The sequence below is a fragment of the Mesoplodon mirus genome (assembly GCF_964341445.2).
Source record: "Mesoplodon mirus genome assembly, chromosome: 19".
Classification (NCBI taxonomy): domain Eukaryota; kingdom Metazoa; phylum Chordata; class Mammalia; order Artiodactyla; family Ziphiidae; genus Mesoplodon; species Mesoplodon mirus.
In genome coordinates, this window is record NC_138995.1 from 6,839,823 (window position 1) to 6,859,573 (window position 19,751).

The following is a 19,751-nucleotide window of genomic DNA, read 5'->3' on the forward strand; positions in this document are numbered from 1 at the left end:
TTGAAGAATCCTTGCATTCCTGGGGTAAACCCCACTTGATCATGGTGTATGATCCTTTTAATGTGCTGTTGGATTCTGTTTGCTAGTATTTTGTTGAGGATTTTTGCATCTATGTTCGTCAGTTTTACTGGCCTATAGTTTTCTTTCTTTGTGACATCTTTGTCTGGTTTGGGTATCAGGGTGATGGTGGCCTTGTAGAATGAGTTAGGGAGTGCTCCTCCCTCTGCTATATTTTGGAAGAGTTTGAGAAGGATGGGTGTTAACTCTTCTCTAAATGTTTGATAGAATTCGCCTGTGAAGCCATCTGGTCCTGGGCTTTTGTTTGTTGGAAGATTTTTAATCACAGTCTCAATGTCAGTGCTTGTGATTGTTCTGTTTATATTTTCTGTTCCTTCCTGGTTCAGAGTCAGAAGGTTGTGCTTTTCTAAGAATTTGTCCATTTTTTCCAGTTTGTCCACTTTATTGGCTTATAGTTGCTTGTAGTAATCTGTCATGATCCTTTGTATTTCTGCAATGTCAGTTGTTACTTCTCCTTTTTCATTTCTAATTCTATTGATTTGAGTCTTCTCCCATTTTTTCTTGATTAGTCTGGCTAATGGTTTATCAATTTTGTTTATCTTCTCAAAGAACCAGCTTTTAGTTTTATTGATCTTTGCTATTGTTTCCTTCATTTCTTTTTCATTTATTTCTGATCTGCTCTTTATGATTTCTTTCCTTCTGCTAATGGGGTTTTTTTGGTTCTTCTTTCTCTAATTGCTTTAGGTGTAAGGTTAGGTTGTTTATTTGAGATGTTTCTTGTTTCTTGAGGTAGGATTGTATTGCTCTAAACTTCCCACTTAGAACTGCTTTTTTTTTTTTTTTTTTTTTTTTTTTTGCGGTACACGGGCCTATCACCGTTGTGGCCTCTCCCGTTGTGGAGCACATGCTCCGGACTCACAGGCCCAGCAGCCACAGCTCACGGGCCCAGCTGCTCTGCGGCATGTGGGATCCTCCTGGACCGGAGCACGAACCCGTGTCCCCTGCATCGGCAGGTGGATTCTCAACCACTGCACCACCAGGGAAGCCCCTAGAACTGCTTTTGCTTCATCCCATAGGTTTGGGGTAGTCATGTTTTCATTGTCGTTTGTTTCTAGGTATTTTTTGATTTCCTCTTTGATTTTTTCAGTGATCTGTTGGTTATTAAGTAGTGTGTTGTTTAGCCTCCATGTATTTGTATTTTTTACATATTTTTTCCTGTAATTGATGTGTAGTCTCATAGCATTGTGGTCGGAAAAGATACTTGATACAATTTCAATATTCTTAAATTTACCAAGGCTTGATTTGTGACCCAAGATATGATCTATCCTGGAGAATGTTCCATGAGCACTTGAGAAGAAAGTGTATTCTGTTGTTTTTGGATGGAATGTCCTATACATATCAATTAAGTCCATCTTGTTCAATGTGTCATTTAAAGCTTGTGTTTCCTTATTTATTTTCATCTTGGATGATCTCTCCATTGGTCAAAGTGGGGTGTTAAAGTCCCCTACTATGATTGTGTTGTTGTTGATTTCCCCTTTTATGGCTGTTAGAATTTGTGTTATGTATTGAGGTGCTCCTAGGTTGGGTGCATAAATATTTACAGTTGTTATATCTTCTTCTTGGATTGACCCCTTGATCATTACGTAGTGTCCTTCTTTGTCTGTTGTAATAGTCTTTATGTTAAAGTCTATTTTGTCTCATATAAGATTTGCTACTCCAGCTTTCTTTTTTTTTTTTTTTTGCGGTATGCGGGCCTCTCACTGCTGTGGCCTCCCCCGTTGCGGAGCACAGGCTCCGGACGCGCAGGCCCAGCGGCCATGGCTCACGGGCCCAGCCGCTCCGCGGCATATGGGATCCTCCCAGACCGGGGCACGAACCCGTATCCCCTGCATCGGCAGGCGGACTCTCAACCACTGCGCCACCAGGGAGGCCCTCCAGCTTTCTTTTGATTTACATTTGCATGGGATATCTTTTTCCATCCCCTTGCTTTCAGTCTGTGTGTGTCCCTAGGTCTGAAGTGGGTCTCTAGTAGACAGCATATATACGGGTCTTGTTTTTGTATCCATTCAGCCAGTCTGTGTCTTTTGGTGGGAGCATTTAATCCATTTACATTTAAGGTAGTTATTGATATGTATGTTCCTATTACCATTTTCTTAATTGATTTGGGTTTGTTATTGGAGATCTTTTCCTTCTCTTGTGTTTCCTGCCTAGAGAAGTTCTTTAGCATTTGTTGTAAAGGTGGTTTGGTGGTGCCGAATTCTCTTAGCTTTGGCTTGTCTGTAAAGGTTTTAATTTCTCCATCGAATTTGAATGAGATCCTTTCTGGGTAGTGTAATCTTGGTTGTAGCTTTTTCCATTTCATCACTTTAATATGTCCTGCCACTCCCTTGTGGCTTGCAGAGTTTCTGCTGAAAGATGAGCTGTTAACCTTACGGGGATTCCCTTGTATGTTATTTATTGTTTTTCCCTTGCTGCTTTTAATACTTCTTCTTTGCATTTAATTTTTGATAGTTTGATTAGTATGTGTCTTGGTGTGTTTCTCCTTAGATTTATCCTGTATGGGACTCTCTGTGCTTTTTGGACTTGATTAAGTAACCAATATTAGGGAAGTTTTCAACTATAATCTCTTCAAATATTTTCTCACTTGCTTTCTTTTTCTCTTCGTCTGGGACCCCTATAATTCTAATGTTGGTGCATTTAATGTTGTCCCAGAGGTCTCTGGGACTGTCCTCAATTCTTTTCATTCTTTTTTCTTTATTCTGCTCTGCAGTAGCTGTTTCCACTATTTTATCTTCCAGGTCACTTATCCGTTTTTCTGCCTCAGTTATTCTGCTATTGATTCCTTCTAGAGAACTTTTAATTTCATTTATTGTGTTATTCATCATTGTTTGTTTGCTCTTTAGTTTTTCTAGGTCCTTGTTAACCGTTTCTTGTATTTTCTCCATTCTATGTCCAAGAGTTTGGATCATCTTTACTATCATTACTCTGAATTCTTTTTCAGGTAGACTGCCTATTTCCTCTTCATTTGTTTGGTCTGCTGGGTTTTTACCTTGCTCCTTCGTCTGCTGTGTGTTTCTCTGTCTTCTCAGTTTGCTTAACTTACTGTGTTTGGGGTCTCCTTTTCACAGGGTGCAGGTTCATAGTTCCCGTTATTTTTGGTGTCTGCCCCCGTGGCTGAGGTTGGTTCAGTGGGTTGTGTAGGCTTCCTGGTGGAGGGGACTGGTGCCTGTGTTCTGGAGGATGATGCTGGATCTTGGCTTTCTGGTGGGCAGTACCGCATCCAGTGGTGTGTTTTGGGGTGTCTGTGACCTTATTATGGTTTGAGGCAGCCTCTCTGCTAATGGGTGGGGTTGTGTTCCTATCTTGCTAGTTGTTTGGCATATGGTGTCCAGCACTGTAGCTTGCTGGTCGTTGAGTGGAGCTGGGTCTTAGCATTGAGATGGGGATCTCTGGGAGAGCTTTCGCCATTTGATATAACGTGTAGTTGGGAGGTCACTGGTGGACCAATATCCTGAACTCACCTCTCCCACCTCAGAGGCACAGGCCTGACACCTGGCTGGAGCACCAAGACCCTGTCAGCCACAGAGCTCAGAAGAAAAGGAAGGAGAAAAATATATAAATAAAATAAAAGAATGTTATTAAAATAAAAAATAATTATTAAATATAAAAAATTTTTAAAGTAATAAAAAAAGGAAAAAAAAAGAAAGGAGAGAAACCAAAAAACAAATCCACCAATGTTAACAAGCTCTAAAAACTAATATAGTAAAAAAACAAAAAGACATAAAACAAAACAAAACAAAACAAAATGGACAGACAGAACCCTTGGACAAATGGTAACAGCAAAGTGCTACAGACAAAATCACACAAAGAAGCATACACATACACACTCACAAAAGGAGAAAAAGGAAAAAAATATATCATTGCTCCCAAAGTCCACTGCCTCAATTTTGGGATGATTCATTGTCTATTCAGGTATTTCACAGATGCAGGGTACATGAAGTTGATTGTGGTGATATAATCTGCTGCTCCTGAGGCTGCTGGGAGAGATTTCCCTTTCTCTTCTTTGTTCTCAACAGCTCCCGGATTCACCTTTGGATCCGGCCTCACCTCTGTGTGTAGGTCGCCTGAGCGTGTCTGTTCTTTGCTCAAACAGGACGGGGTTAAAGGAGCAGCTGATTAGGGGGCTCTGGTTCACTCAGGCCAGGGGGGAGGGAGGGGTACGGAATGAGGAGCAAGCCTGTGGCGGCAGAGGCCGGCGTGAAGTTGCACCAGCCTGAGATGTGCTGTGTGTTCTCCCCGGGGAAGTTGTCCCTGGATAACGGGACCCTGGCAGTGGCAGGCTGCACAGGCTCCTGGGAGGGGAGGTGTGGATAGTGACCTGTGCTTGCACACAGGCTTCTTGGTGGCGGCAGCAGCAGCCTTAGCGTTTCATGCCTGTCTCTGGGGTCCGCGCTGATAGCCGCGGCTCGTGCCAGTCTCTGGAGCTCATTTAGGCGGTGCTCTGAATCCCCTCTCCTTGTGCACCTCGAAACAACGGTCTCTTGCCTTTTAGGCAGTTCCAGACATTTTCTCGGACTCCCTCCCAGCTAGCTGTGGCACACTAGCCCCCTTCAGGCTGTGTTCACGCAGGCAACCCCCATCCTCTCACTGGGATCTGATCTCTGAAGCCCAAGCCTCAGCTCCCAGCCCACACCCACCCCAGTGGGTGAGCAGACAAGCCTCTCAGGCTGGTGGGTGCTGGTCAGCAGTGATCCTCTGTGCAAGAATCTCTCTGCTCTGCCCTCTGCACCCCTGTTGCTGCGCTCTCCTCCGCAGCTCCGAAGGTCCCCCCCACCCACCCGCAGTCTCCGCCCGCAAAGGGGCTTCCTAGTGTGTGGCAACTTTTCCTCCTTCACAGCTCCCTTCCAGTGGTGCAGGTCCCATCCCTATTCTTTTGTCTCTGTTTTTTCTCTTTTCTTTTGCCCTACTCAGGTACGTGGGGAGTTCCTTGCCTTCTGGGAAGTCTGAGGTCTACTGCCTGCATCCAGTAGGTATTTTGTAGGAGTTGTTCCACATGTAGATGTATTTCTGATGTATTTGTGGGGAGGAAGGTGATCTCCACGTCTTACTCCTCCACCATCTTGAAGGCCTCTCCCTGTTTTTTTTTAAGCAGTTTTTAAAATTTAGTATACTGTTCAGGTGCCAATTCTTTTTTGTTTTTTCAATTTTATTTAAGTATAGTTGATGTACAATATTGTGTTAATTTCTTCTGTACAGGAAAGTGACTCAGTTATGCATATATATATATACATATATATATTTTTTCATATTCTTTTCCATTATGGTTCGTCGCAGAATATTGAATATAGTTCCCTGTGCTATACAGTAGGATGTTGTTGTTTATCCATGCTGTATATAATAGCTTGCATCTGCTAATCCCAAAGTACCATTCCTTCCTTCCCCTCCCCACCTCTCCCTTGGCAACCACAAGTCTGTTCTCTGTGTCTGTGAATCTGTTTTTGTTTTGTAGATGTGGTGTGCATTGTATTTTAGATTCCACGTATAAGTGATATTGTATGGTATTTGTTTTTCTCTGTATGACTTACTTCACTTAGTATGATAATCTCTAGGTCCATCCATGTTGCTGTGGATGGCATTATTTTATTCTTTTTGATGGCTGAGTAATATTCAATTTTATATATGTACCACATCTTCTTCATCCATTCATCTGTTGATGGACATTTAGGTTATTTCCATGTTGTGGCTATTGTAAATAGCGCTGCTATGAACATAGGGTTGAATGTATCTTTTTGAATTATTGTTTTGTCTGGGTATATGCCCAGGAGAGGGATTGCTGTGTCATATGGTAGTTCTGTTTTTAGTTTTTTAAGGAACCTCCATACTGTTCTCCACAGTGGCTGTACCAATTTACATTGCCACCAACAGTGTAGGAGGGTTCACTTTTTGCCACACCCTCTCCAGCATTTGTTATTTGTAGGCTTTTTAATGACAACCATTCTGACTGATGTGAGGTGGTACCTCATTGTAGTTTTGATTTGCATTTCTCTAATAATTAGTGATGGTGAGCATCTTTTCATGTGCCTACTGGTCATCTGTGTGTCTTTTTTGGAGAAATATCTGTTAAGGTCTTCTGCATATTTTTCAGTTGGGTTTTTTGTTTTTTTGTTGTTGAGTTGTATGAGCTGTTTGTATAATTTGGAAATTAAGCCCTTGTCCCCTCATTTGCAAATATTTTCTCCCATTCCATATGTTGTCTTTTTGTGTGTGTGTGTGGTACACGGGCCTCTCATTGTTGTGGCCTCTCCCATTGCGGAGCACAGGCTCCGGACGCGCAGGTTCAGCGGCCATGGCTCACGGGCCCAGCCGCTCTGCGGCATGTGGGATCTTCCCGGACCGGGGCACGAACCCGTGTTCCCTGCATCGGCAGGCGGACTCTCAACCACTGTGCCACCAGGGAAGCCCGTCTTTTTGTTTTTTTCATGGTTTCCTTTTCTATGCAAAAGCCTGTAAGTTTGATTAGGTCCCATTGTCTATTTTTTGTTTTTATTTCTCTTGTCTTGGGAGATGGACCTAAGAAAACATTGGTACAATTTATGTCAGAGAATGTTTTGCTTATGATCTCTTTTAGGAGTTTTATGGTGTCATATCTTACATGTAAATCGTTAAGCCATTTTTTGAGCTTATTTTTGTGCATGGTATGAGCGTGTGTTCCAAGTCCACTGATTTATATGCAGCTGTCCAGCTTTCCTAGCACCACTTGCTGAAGAGACTGTCTTCTCATTTTATATTCTTGCCTCCTTTGTGGAAGAACGATTGAGTGTAGGTGTGTGTGTTTATTTCTGGGCTCCCTATTCTGTTCCATGGATCCATATGTCTGTTTTTGTGCCAATATCACACTGCTTTGATTACTGTAGCTTCATAGTATTGTCTGAAGTCTGGGAGGGTTATCCCTCCTGCTTTGTTCTACTTCCTCAGGATTGCTTTGGCAATTCTGGGTCTTCTATAGTTCCATATAAATTTTAGGATTATTTTTTCTAGTTCTGTGAAAAATGTCATGGGTAATTTGATAGGGATCACATTAAATCTGTAGATTACTTTGGATTGTATTGCCATTTAAAAAATATTAATTTTTCTAATCCAAGAGCATGGGATATCTTTTCATTTCTTTGAATCCTCATTAATTTCCTTTATTAACGTTTTGTACTTCTTGGCATATACATCTTTCACATCGTTGGTGAGATCTATTCCGTAAGTATTTTATTGTTTTTTTGATGCAGTTTTAAAAGGGATTGTTTGTTTACATTCCTTTTCTGATAATTCATTTTTAGTGTAAAGAAATGCAGCCAATTTCTGTATGTTAATCTTTGTCCTTCTACCTTGCTGAATTTGTTTATCAGTTCTAGTAGTATTTGTGTGAAGTCTTTAGGGTTTTCTGTATATAGTATTATGTCATTTGCATATAACAATATGAGCTCTTCCCTACCAATTTGAATACCTTTTCTTTCTTTATCTTGTCTGACTGCTGTGGCTAGGACATCCAATACTATCTTGAAAAGAAGTGGTGAGAGTGGGCATGCTTGTCTTGTTCCAGATATTAGCGGGAAGTCTTTCAGCTTTTAAGTATTATATTGGCTGTAGGTTTGTCATGAAAAGCTTTTATTATGTTGAGATGTGTTCCCTCTATACCCACTTTGGTAAGAGTTTTTATCATAAATGGATGTTGAATTTTGTCAAATACGTTTTCTGCATCTACTGAGATGATCATGTGGTTTTTGTCCTTTCTTTTGTTGATGTGGTGTATCACATTGATTGATTTGTGTGTGTTGAACCATCCTGGTGACCCTGGGATGAATCAAACTTGGTCTTGGTGTATGACATTTTTAAGTGTTGTTGGATTCGGTTTGCTAATGTTTGGTTGAGAATTTGGGGGACTACATTCATCAAAGATATTGGCCTGTAATTTTCTTTTTTGGTAGTGTCTTTGGTTTTGGTATCAGGGTGATGGTGGCTTCATAGAATGTCTTTGGGAGTGTTCCTTTCTGTTCATTCTTTAGGAAGAGTTTGAGGAGGATCAGTATAAGTTCTTTGTAAGCAAGCCTGCTTTTACATTTCTACCAAGCAAAGCAGCACTTCCAATATTTAAAAGAGAAATAAAACACACTACAGAGCTAAAACTACCTTTTCCTATCTCACTCACTGCCTTCCCTCCAACACAATCATTGTCTTGACTTTTGGATGTTCCTTTCAGTCCATTTGTATACGTTTACCTATCTATCCATATGTCTGTTACAAGCAATATATAATATTGTTTTGCATGTAGTTTTTAAAATGTGTATAAATGGTATCACTGGGTATGCATGGTTCTGCATTTCGCTTTTCTCAAACTGTATTGTTTAAATGTATCCATGTTGTGTATCTGTGCTGAGCTCCATTCCATTTCACCTCCTTATACTATTCCATCTTTCAAATAGCCTGCATTTTCCTGCATGTCCTCCTACTAATTTGTGTTGTTCAATTTTTTTTTCCTTTGCTATCTTTGTGTGTATGTAGCTCCCTCCACTCAAATTATAGTTGTGAGATCCATCCATGCTGTTACAGCTCAGTAATTTGTAGTCGCTGTGTTTGCTCCATTGTGTAAAGACACACAGTTTAACAGTTGTGCAGTAGATGGACAGTAGAACTCTTTCAGGTTTTGCCTAGTGTGAATCACAGTACTACAGACAGTCTTGTACATGTCCTTTGGAGGCATAGGTAGGTATACAGTTGTCCCTCAGTATCTTTGGGGGACTGGTTTTAGGACCTGCTGTGTTACAATGCTCCCAGGATGCTTAAGTCTCATAGTCGGCCCACCTTATCCGCGGATTCAGCTCCTGCAGATTCAGCCAGTGTGGACTGGAAACATAGTACATTATCTGAAGTTTTGTTGAATCCACAGATGCGGAACCTGCAGATACTGAGGGCCAACTGTATATAGGAGTGGAATTGCTGGTCATAGGGTATGCATGTGGTTACCTTCGGTGGAGAGAGTCAAACGTCTTTACAATGTAGTTTGCTACCAATTTACAGAACAACCAGTTGCTCTACATTCTTGCTAGCAATTGATAGTATTGTTAGGCTTTTCAGTTTTTGCCACTCCAGTAAGCAATTAGTGGTATCTTGTTGTCTTAATTTGCATTTTCTCTTACAGATAATGAGTAGGCATCTTTTCATTTGCCTATCAGCCATTTGGATGTACTCTTGTGAGGTGCTTATTTATGAAATACACCTTTCCCTAATGGATTATCTTATTGACTTAGAGGGATGGAGTCACATTTTGACTGAGGTTCTTTGTCAGATTGTTGCAAATGTCTTCTTCCACCCTGTTGCTTGCCTTTCCATTCTACTAATTATATGTTCTGATAAACAGCAGTTCTGAGCTGTAGCAGAGTCTAATTTTGTCTTCCTTCAGGGGTAGTGCTTTTGGTGTTCTGCTGAAACAACTTCTCTCTACTCTAAGATTGTGAATGCCTTCTGGAACTGTTACTGTTTTATCTTCTCCGTTTTGATTTGTAATCTAACTGGGCTGGATTTTTTTTTTTTTTTTTTTTTTGGCTGCGTTGGGTCTTCATTGCTAAGCGTGGGCTTTCTCCAGTTGCAGCGAGCGGGGGCTGCTCTTCGTTGTGGTGCCTAGGCTTCTCATTGCGGTGGCTTCTCTTGTTGCAGAGCACGGGGTCTAGGCATGCAGGCTCAGTAGTTGCAGCACGTGGGCTCTAGAGTGCAGGCTCAGTAGTTGTGGTGCATGGGCTTAGTTGCTCTGCGGCACGTGGGATCTTCCTGGAGCAGGGATCGAACCCGTGTCCCCTGCATTGGCAGGCAAATTCTTAACCACTGTGCCACCAGGGAAGTCCTAACTGGGCTTGATTTTTGTGTGGTGTAAGTAGGGGTCAGATTTCATGTCTATTGGTGATGCTAAAATGAATTTGCTTAATAGATATAAATAAATAAATTAATAAATAAATGGCCAAAACTGTGAGTACTGACTCACAGCCAATGATCAATTGAGTTTCCACTGGACACAATTTGCATTTCTAGGGGCAAGAAGCATCTGAATTACTCACAGTGGAAGGTGTAGAATCAGATAATCAGGACAGCTGGGAGCCTAAACATGTATTGTTCTTTGAATTCTCCTTTGAACCAGTTGTAACATTTTCTTGGTTCCTTTGTTAATAAAGGAATTAAATAAATTTTTGGACAGGTGTTCAATTCTATATCTTTATGAGAGTTATGATTTTATCCATTTTTTAAAACTGACCTTTTAGCAGTTCTAATTCCTTTGCTTTTTACTCCTCCCTGTTTACCTTCAAGTGCAAGGGTTTGTCATAGATTGTTCTCAAGTTTTTGGACCAGGGTGACTCGTCCAGTCATCAGTGGATGAGGGCTGGGGATAAAACAGTTTTAAGATACACAGTGTGGCTTCCTGCACACGGGACTTGATGACAAGAAAATACAATGGCTGACAGCTCTCCTGTGCCCTATCACTTAGTTGAGAAATACAGGTGTTTTTAGTAACATTATTGCCCCTCTAGCACAGAGCATTCTTCCAAAGACTGACAAATTGCAGAGTGGTCACGTGTTAGTTTTAGAAACTTGGGTTTCTACATAGAGTGAACTTTTGCTGGAAGTAAGACCAGTAACCTAGAGAAAAGAGTAAAGGATAGAAAAACAGATTGTTTAAAGAGAACTGTAACTGTACCTATCTTGTGACTGACCTATTTCTTGTTTTTAGGAGAACAAAAAAAGTAAATAGCATTTAAAAACAATAACAACAAAATGCTTCTGGGTAGATTGCTGTATTCAAAGAGACCAAATTTTATTTTTTTAAAATGTGACACAGCCGTTAAACTTTCACATTAACAACAGCCAACGTCTGTGTAACTCATTCACACGATCTTCTATGTACACACAAGCACACACTACATAAAAAATAAATTAAGCTTTAATAATGAAACACATTTACAAATGCATCTTCTTAAAGCCTATCAAAAAGTAAGAAATATGGACATTTCTGAGACAGGATCACTGTAGAAGCTGGCTCTTCAAGAAGAAAATATTTTGAGAATGAAAAGCCTGAGACAAATCACTGAGTATTAAATGCCAGTTTTGTAATTCTGCATATTTCTTAATCTACTTATTAGCTTTCTGTTGGCAAGAATATAGCTTTTAGGGTTGTCTCCAAAAAGTTAGATGTCACCTAAGTAGAAAGTTCAGCCACATTCCTTCTGAAAATTAAAAGTAGAGCCCCTTTTAGCCGCCCTTTTTATTTATTTATTTATTTATTTATTAGTTTCTGCTTTATAACAAAGTGAATCAGTTTAGCCGCCCTTCTAATTTCCAAATACGACTCATCCTTAGTGGCCCTAGATCAGTGACTATAAAATTTTATGTTCAGAGACCTCAGAAGTGAATTTTGAAAACCGGTGTATGCCCTTATACATTTCTAAATTGATATCTAAAATTTTTCATCCTAAATAGTTGCAAAGGATCGAAGTGCCGGCATGTTGTAGATGCTGCCAAATGGTTACATTCCCCTTTAAATTTAGCCAAGAGGCTCTAAGTACAATAGGTGGTAGCCACTACCATCCTTTCAAAAAATTAAACAAGGCAATTTTTTAATGGCAGGAAATGCTACATTTTTCTTTTTTACTCACTGAATTTGTATTTTTATTCTACTTCCCCCTCAAAATTTTAGCCCAATTATTCTTGGCTTTTATGTTGTTTAGTTGCATATCTAACAAAATTACATATCCTGTCATCATAAGGCTCTACATATTTTAAACTTCTTCTGGACTGCACTTAATAAACAGAGTGCACATTTTAATAAAGTACTAAATAAACACAGTAAAATTTCATTGGTAATGTATCACTTAAGGAGCTGAAGAAGGCTTCTCCCTCCAACTATTTCATCTCCGTATAGATTAATATTTGTTACAATTGTCATGGTACAGTATCACTTCTGTTCTCCCTTTTCAGTTTTATGTATGGAAATACTGATGGTCGTCACAGGTAGATGGGAACAGAAGGAATTATGTGACAGCAACGTAGCTGACTTCTTCCACCTCCTTCAGAACTATGTGCTAAAGTAGATGCTCAGAAACCTTGGGTGTTCCTTCAATTTTGTCGAAAGCAAAGAATTGGGAAGCACCAGCATTGCAGAAGGATTTGTATCTTGTTAAGAGGCTTTCACTTTCCAAACACCATATTTGGATGTTTACATCTTGAGTCATGCTCTACAGTAAGACTGACTATGGGGAAAGATGTTCTCTTCGGTAAGGAGAGAAAAGGGCATTTTCTCGGGCAGATGAATCTTAGGAAAGAGTACAACAGGAAGGGGAGGATCTGAAAACTGATCCCCTAAAACTAACTCCTTGGAAAGGTCTGGTAGATTGCTAGGGGTAAGACTGGCCCACTTTAAAAATTATTGGCCTTGGGGGCTTAAGTTTAGTTTTTATTTAACTATGTCATAAAGCATATAAATTATTAGATTAGGTTGCCTTCTTAATTAATAGAGCAGCAGGTCCTCAAATGTATTCCACTGTAACTAGTCCTCTAAGATGTTTGTTGGCAAAAGGGTTCTCAGATCAAATTTGGGAAAGGGATATTCTACACCCCTCTTCACTGTGCACATTAGAATAGCCAAGGTTTACAGTAGAGAAATTAACTTTCTATAACCTAAATTTCACACTCAAATGATCTAACCAGCCTCCTCCATTTATATTGCCACGTAGTAACGGATGTTCACCATTTCCTTTATCGATTAGAATAAAGACTATTCTACACATAGGCAATCATGGCTTGACTCCATCGATGTTGCTGCCATTTCAGGTTGTTCCTGTCAATCACGATTCTCCTTGACCTGAATTGGCTGTGCTCATTCCATGGCTGTTAAACCACAATCTCAGCTAGATATTTTATGCTTAGGTTATGTGGCATCTGGGCAGACTCTGATGTCATCTGTGCCCCTCACTTTCTCTGTGTCTCAACCTAGAGAATCCTACCACCACCAAGAACCAGATTAATGTGTTACCCTATTAAGGGGAGAGTGTAGTGCCAAAGCAAATAGTCTCTAATGGTGGATTCAAGTCACTGTAGCACAGAGGAGCAGGAGCCGGTTTTAGGGGAGAGGGTTCTTCCCAGCACCATTGAGAGCACAAACCCTCTCATGTGCCTGCTCTGTCTCTGCGTGAGTACGGCTTGGTATGGATTCTACGAGATAGCAGCTGAAAAGATGCTTAGCTTCTGCCTTCTGTGCTACCACTTCTTAATTTTTTTTGACACAGTAGCAGAAAATCCATTTTAAGCAGAAAGGGGATCCTGGTCTTCCCTTTTGGCTTTAAAATGGAGTGAGGTGGAAGGTTTATGTCTTTTATTCATCCCTAGCTGAAAACAGGTAATGACATCAACACCTGAGCTTGTAGAGGTAATGCTGGAGCCAAAAGGGGCTTGTGGCTGGAGGTGCAATAATTAGGCTCCAGTGGCTTCCTGGCCAACAGCCAATGGGGCACTGGCTACAGAGTCTGAAAACTCCCTCCGTGCAGCGTTCAATTCAGTGCCTTTTCCATCTAACCTTTCTTGAATGTTGATTTGAACATTTGCTACCATCGGGAATGTTCTTCCCTCAGTTGCTGGCTGCCAAATAAAATAGCAACTCCAACTCAAGGAATAACTAAGTAATAAGAGCAACCTGACCAAGGTGAGGCTGTTAGGTATATATTCAGGGCTTCACGGAAGATAAAATGCATTTCTTTCAGAAGCACATGGATAGGTTCCATGAGACCGGTAACCATGGCTTTTTTTTTTTTTCTTTCCTTAATTTTTGTAAGACCTGGAACCCCCAGACTTTGGCATAGTGCTTGGTGTATGGAAGTACTTGATAAACTTGCGTGGAATGGAGGGATGGGGTCTTTTGATGAGACAGCATGGCTGGCTTTAAGGTACTCTTCAGCTAATTCGTGCACGCGAAACCCAGGATAATAAGGGGCAGGCGGAGTGGATTTCTAGGACACAGTTCCATCCAAGTAAAGCCACCAGACTGACTGCTGGTTTGTGGCTCCCCAGCAGTCACTTGTTTCCCATAGTTCCCTTTTGTCTCCTAAGTTAGTTCTCAGTTCCCTCTGACCAAGTTGTGGCTCTTCGGACCACTCCCCAGCCCCCGCACACTATCCTCGCCTTGAAAAAGCCTTATTAAAGCATCACACTGTACAAATCATTAAACTGCATCTCAAGATGTAGAGGAGGATCATCTTGTCCTAGGTGGGTCTGCCCCTTTGTGGGTGGCCGAATCTGAGATTTTCTGTAGTTTCCTAAGGCTTCGCTCATGGCTCCAGAAAACTGGATAATCCAGAGAGCCTTCCCTGTATCACACGGTTTAAGCAGTGAGTGACCTCTTGCCTGTGGACAGCTGCAGACCCGGAGCTTCCCTGTGGCTATGCAGCCAGCTCATAAGTGGACGGAGCAGGGGTGAGTGAGAAGCTGGCCGAGCCTTCAGGGGCTCTGATCAGCTCTGTAAATCAAAGGGGCCCCAAGATTTCCACCCTTGATCCCCACTGCCCCTGTCACGAAGCAAGTCTCTGTCTTAATGGATAGGCTCCACCCCCAGCCCCCTGTCATGTATGGCAGCAGGTCGGTTCAGCCTGCTGGTGGTAGTTAAAGTGCTTTGACCCGGGGCAGGGCTAGGGCTCTTCTCTGGGCCCTGGTAAATTCTGATGGCCTTAAGTGTGAAATCATTTGCCTTTTAGTTCAAATCCTTTGCAGAATCTAATGAATTAATTCCTTAGAGATGGAGTTCATCTTCTGTGGAAGTCAATTACCTGGGTCTTTAGGGGCCAGAGAAGGAATCCTCCTCACTCTACAGGTCGTGCACAGAAGCTTTAACCGATCAAGAGTTTCATTGCTTTTATTCAGTGAGGTTTGGAAACGAGACGCCAAATGTGAGCAGGTTTTGGGGGTCCTCTATAGAGACTATAAGTTAAGAAATTGTCCAAGACGGAAAAGTTACCAGGAAATTACCCCAACTCATGCCACTTGGGTCGACTTCAGAAATGTCATCTCGCTGACAGGCTTGAGGAGAGGATGACCTCACACATGAGCATGTTCCCAGGGTCCCAAGAGAGCACACAGTTCTACATGCAAACACACGTGCACACACGACACCTTTACACATGAAGCCCGGATTCTATGAGTAAAACTTGCTGTTGCTGACTCTCTTCTCTCTTAACCTGAAATGAAACAGATTTCACCATCATCCATTAGTCTAGGACATGGGCCACGTGCTGAACTCTGACATTTCTCTGTCCACACATGTGCAGCATATTTGGGGCTGGAGGGTACAGGGCAGAGTTGGAGAAGTGAGTCCCTGGCAAAGACACGTAACTTGCGTGGATCTGTTTCCTCACTGGTCATTGTGCTGGGGTCACTGCTCCTGTGTAGGTGTGGTCAACATGAAATGAAAATAACACGGGTAAGGAGTCTCCATGCTGTTTGCAACGGAGGTTGCTACTGGCATTTTCTTCATGATAGTTCTTGGTGGAGCAGGACTGTCTGGCATACTTGGCTGTCCCTCCTTACACGTCCGTAGCACAATTCAAAGCATCCCTTGTTGTGGAGGGGGAGGGATTCTGTCTCGATTTAGGAACCACTGGACTAGCCCATGCTTGGGAAGTCTAGAAGCGCTCCTTAAACAGTAGTGGTTCTGGCTTATTTGCACTCTGACATTCAAGTGTCCCTCTCATGAGGACAGTTTAGCTTAGGGACGGTGCAGATGCTTAAGCTCTAACTGTAAGTAATTGACGGAGCAAAGAGAAGTGGAGTCAAGGGTATCAGGATTTCTAAAGATGGAGGCTTTCCCGCAGCCCTGACCCCGGGGCCCAACATCACAGTGGCTACACAGGGTCTGCGGCGGCGGGGGCTGACCCACCTGCGGTTGCACTTCTCCTGGTACAGCTGCAGCTGGTTCTCGTTGACGTTGAACTCTCTGACCAGGGCATCCCGGTTGGCGCTGCGCAAGTTCTGGTGTGTGTCGTACAGAAAGAGCTGGTTGTTTAGTTCCTCCTGCCGCCTCCGCAGCTGGCGGCAGGAGGAGTAAAGCTCCTCTTCGCTCTCCTGGGGAAGAGAGGTGAGAACAACCATGTGGGCACAGCGGCCTCCAAACCAGGGTGTGGGGCGTGGTGCGGGGCGTGGCGCCTGGAGGGTGTGAGGGAAGGGAGCACAGGGCAGACATGTCATCTGCTGGGACCTTCCCAGAAAATCTAGGGCCTCTTTTAACCAAAGGTAAACCTGCAGTCATTTACTCCATGGGAAGCAAGCAGTTTAGAAACTCTGGTTCTCCAGGAGGGGGAGCTTTATTGTGAAACACTGAAATGACACATGCACCGCCCACTGATCCTGTTTCTTCATCAAATCTGTTTTTCCGTGGGTCTGTGTCACCTTCTGGCTCTCATCCAAATGCAAAGGCTCTGTGCTTATAGTGGAACACAGCAGGTGAGGCAGAGGGCAGCCTGGATGGGAGGTAGATTAGTGGTGGCCTGGGGGCTGGAGTGGAGACAGCTAATGAGCAGGAGGTGCTTTCTGGGGTGATGAAAATATTCCCAGACTGGTCATGATGATGGTTACACAGCTCTGAAGAGACTAAAAACGATCGAACTGTATACCTTTAAGTGGGTGGAATGTACGGTATACGCATTATAGCTCAATAAACTTGTCACCCCTGCTGTGGCAAAAGAGGCAGGGAAACATAGGCTATACCCCCAGAGATGGGCTTGTCACTCTGGCCAGTAACGACGACTCCCCTGTCACCTCCGCCCCCAGGCGTGTGACCCAAGCCAGCAGATGGGTAGCAGCCCTGGGCCTCTGGTCAGTGCTCTTGGTAAAAAGCAAGTTTCTTTTCTTGGGGATCAGTGGAAAAAGTGATGATTGTTTCCAGTTGCTAGCGGTCCCTTTGCTATCGCGTCGAGAAAGAGAGGGAAACAGAGCCACTGGGAGAGCACCTGGATCCAGCTATGACTGTAACAAGCCCTACTCCTAAACCCCACAGTTGTCTGAGCCAAAATATTCCCCCCATTATGCTAAGGGAAAAAAAAAATCTTATCGGGTAAGGTGTTTGTAGTTCAGTATGGGAGGAGGAGGGTGTGTTGCCTCACTGATGTTTTTAAAGGTCTCTGTCTATTGTGCAAAGGATGGCTACTCAGGGGGTGGGTCTAGTGGCTGTTACCACTGGTGCAGTAGGTCAAGTGAGAGATTCCAGTGCTACAAAAATGGGCATCCATATACACAAGGGGGCTTCTTTTGTCATTTTTTTTTTTTTTCTTTTTGCTGTATGCGGGCCTCTCACTGTTGTGGCCTCTCCCGTTGCGGAGCACAGGCTCCGGATGCGCAGGCCCAGCGGCCATGGCTCACGGGCCCAGCCGCTCCGCGGCATATGGGATCCTCCCAGACCGGGGCACGAACCCGTATCCCCTGCATCGGCAGGCGGACTCTCAACCACTGCGCCACCAGGGAGGCCCTTGTCATTTATTTTTATAAAATGTGGCTCAGACCATAGCTTGGTCTGAAATTTTTTTCTCACCTTAACGACCTAACAAACCATCATGGATATCCCCGGGATAACAGGTAGAACTCTGACTTTGGAGAGTGGGGATAGAGATGGTAAAGGTTATTCTGGCCACTGGCAAAGTGCCGAGGAGTAAAACGATGACTGTCTTTGCACAAGGAGTGGAGGTAAAATGGGTAGTCCTTGGTAACTGATTCAGCGTACTGAGTGGGGCACTGGCAAGGGTCCGTAGTGACTTCGCTTAAACGTTTATCCTTCCTCAAGGAGACCAGCTTTCCTTCCTATTAAAACTAAAGCAAAACAAAACGAAAGCCACACTGAAGTCTTAACACTGTACTACAATGGTCTCTTTTCACCTGCTCTCCGCCTAGAAGAAAACAACTTACGTTGCTTTCATATATGTAATGATGAGTAGCACTGACATAGATACACTACCAAATGTACAAGAGATAGCTAGTGGGAAGCAGCCACATAGCACAGGGAGATCAGCTCGGTGCTTTGTGACCACCTAGAGGAGTGGGATAGGGAGGGTGGGAGGGAGACGCAAGAGGGAGGAGATATGGGGATATATGTATATGTACAGCCGATTCACTTTGTTATACAGCAGAAACTAACACATCATTGTAAAGCAATTATATTCCAATAAAGATGTAAAAAAAATACACCTTTTCCACTAATGCTTTTAAAATTGCAGGCCTTGTCTCCTTTTCTGAATCCCAAAGCATTTACAGTTGTGATATAATTCAGTCCTATGAGATACAACATACATTCAGAAAAGTACATAAAACATATATACAGTTTAGTGAATAACTATAAAGCAAACAGCTATGGAGACACCAGCAAGTCAAGAAACAGAGCAGTCTACTCTATGTACCCCTCCCAATCAAGACTCCCTCCTTCCCTCTTAGAACTTTGTGATAATTATTTCCTGGCTTTCTTTTGAGTCTGAGTTGTCACAAAAATTTAGTTTTTCTTTTCCAAGTCAATGATTATTTCTATTTTCTAATACATGTATCTTACCAATTTTTCTCACCATTGCTTCTTGCATTACGTTCCTTCTTGCTTACCATGGTCATTCTTTTAGCAAACTTTATTAGTACTAAATTATCTGTCTTTGCATTTCTGAAAATACCCCCATTTTGCCCTCACTCTTGAATGGTAGCTCTTAGGATGTAGAATATCTAGACCCACAGCTGTGTGTCTAAGGCATTTTAAAGGTAACCCTTAGTCTTCAGGCTGCCATTGCTATACAGGGAAGCACTGCTGTTATGTGTCGGTCGTCTGTAGTTAATCTGTCTTTTCTTTTATAATTTTCTCTTTACCCTGTATTCTGCCATTTCAGTAGAATATGCCTGTATGTGGGTCTCTATATTGCTCTGTTTATAGTTGGAGGATGCTTGTCTCTTCAGTGCTGGAACATTCTCAGCCATGGTTATTCCAATGTTGGAGCTTCTCATTTTACGCTTTTTTTTTTTTTTTTTTTTTTTGCCCTTTTAGTATTTTTACCTTGTCTTGCTGTATTAAAGCAAATTCCCCAAACACAATCTTCACATTTATTCTTTCCTTAACTGTACCCTGTCTGTAATTTCCTACTTAATAATCTTTAAAAACTTTTTTCAGGACTTTTCGATTCGTCTTTCCAGGGATTTCTTTATTGGTCCTTTCATTCCTACCTTTTCTGATTAATTTTAAGAAGGGTGGTTCTTTTTAAAATCCGTGCATCCACTGGGTTCCCTTTTCAATTTTTTTTTTAATTTCAAAGTTATTTTCAGATTCACTGGAGTCAATTCTCTTTTGTGCTTGTTAGCTATATTAGCACTATTTTCCTTGAGTGTTAAAATTTTAATGTGCAAGCTCATCTGGAATGGGACGTTTCTTTCCTCCCTCAGTCTATACACGGGCATCTGGTTTTCTGAATGCTCTAAATGGGGAACTCCCAAGGGCAGGGCCAGCAGTGTTACAGTGATAGTCTGGGGCTCTAGGTTCTCAGGAATACTACTAACCCTGTCTGTGTCCTGGCTGCAGGGCTGTATCCACTTTTATCCCATCCCCTCAAGCAAGCAGCTGACCGCTCGCCTAAGTCCTGGGCACCTGCCAAACCTCTTTTTATGAAGGGTGTTTCAGAAGAGTGAAGCCCACTGGCCCCAGG

The 19,751-nt window shown here is 42.5% G+C and overlaps 1 protein-coding gene across 1 annotated transcript in view; it reads right to left on the reverse strand.

Annotated features, from left to right (window-relative positions):
* Nucleotides 1–14,941: 14,941 nt before the first annotated feature.
* Nucleotides 14,942–19,751, reverse strand: part of PLCG2 (phospholipase C gamma 2) — a 150,225-nt gene continuing 145,415 nt past the window's right edge. The window contains exons 31-32 of the mRNA XM_082605758.1: nucleotides 15,971–16,155; nucleotides 14,942–15,272 (exon numbers count right to left, since the gene is read on the reverse strand). Coding sequence (XP_082461884.1) covers nucleotides 15,230–15,272; nucleotides 15,971–16,155 — 228 coding nt within the window. The 3' untranslated portion in view covers nucleotides 14,942–15,229. The remainder of the gene's footprint in view (nucleotides 15,273–15,970; nucleotides 16,156–19,751) is intronic.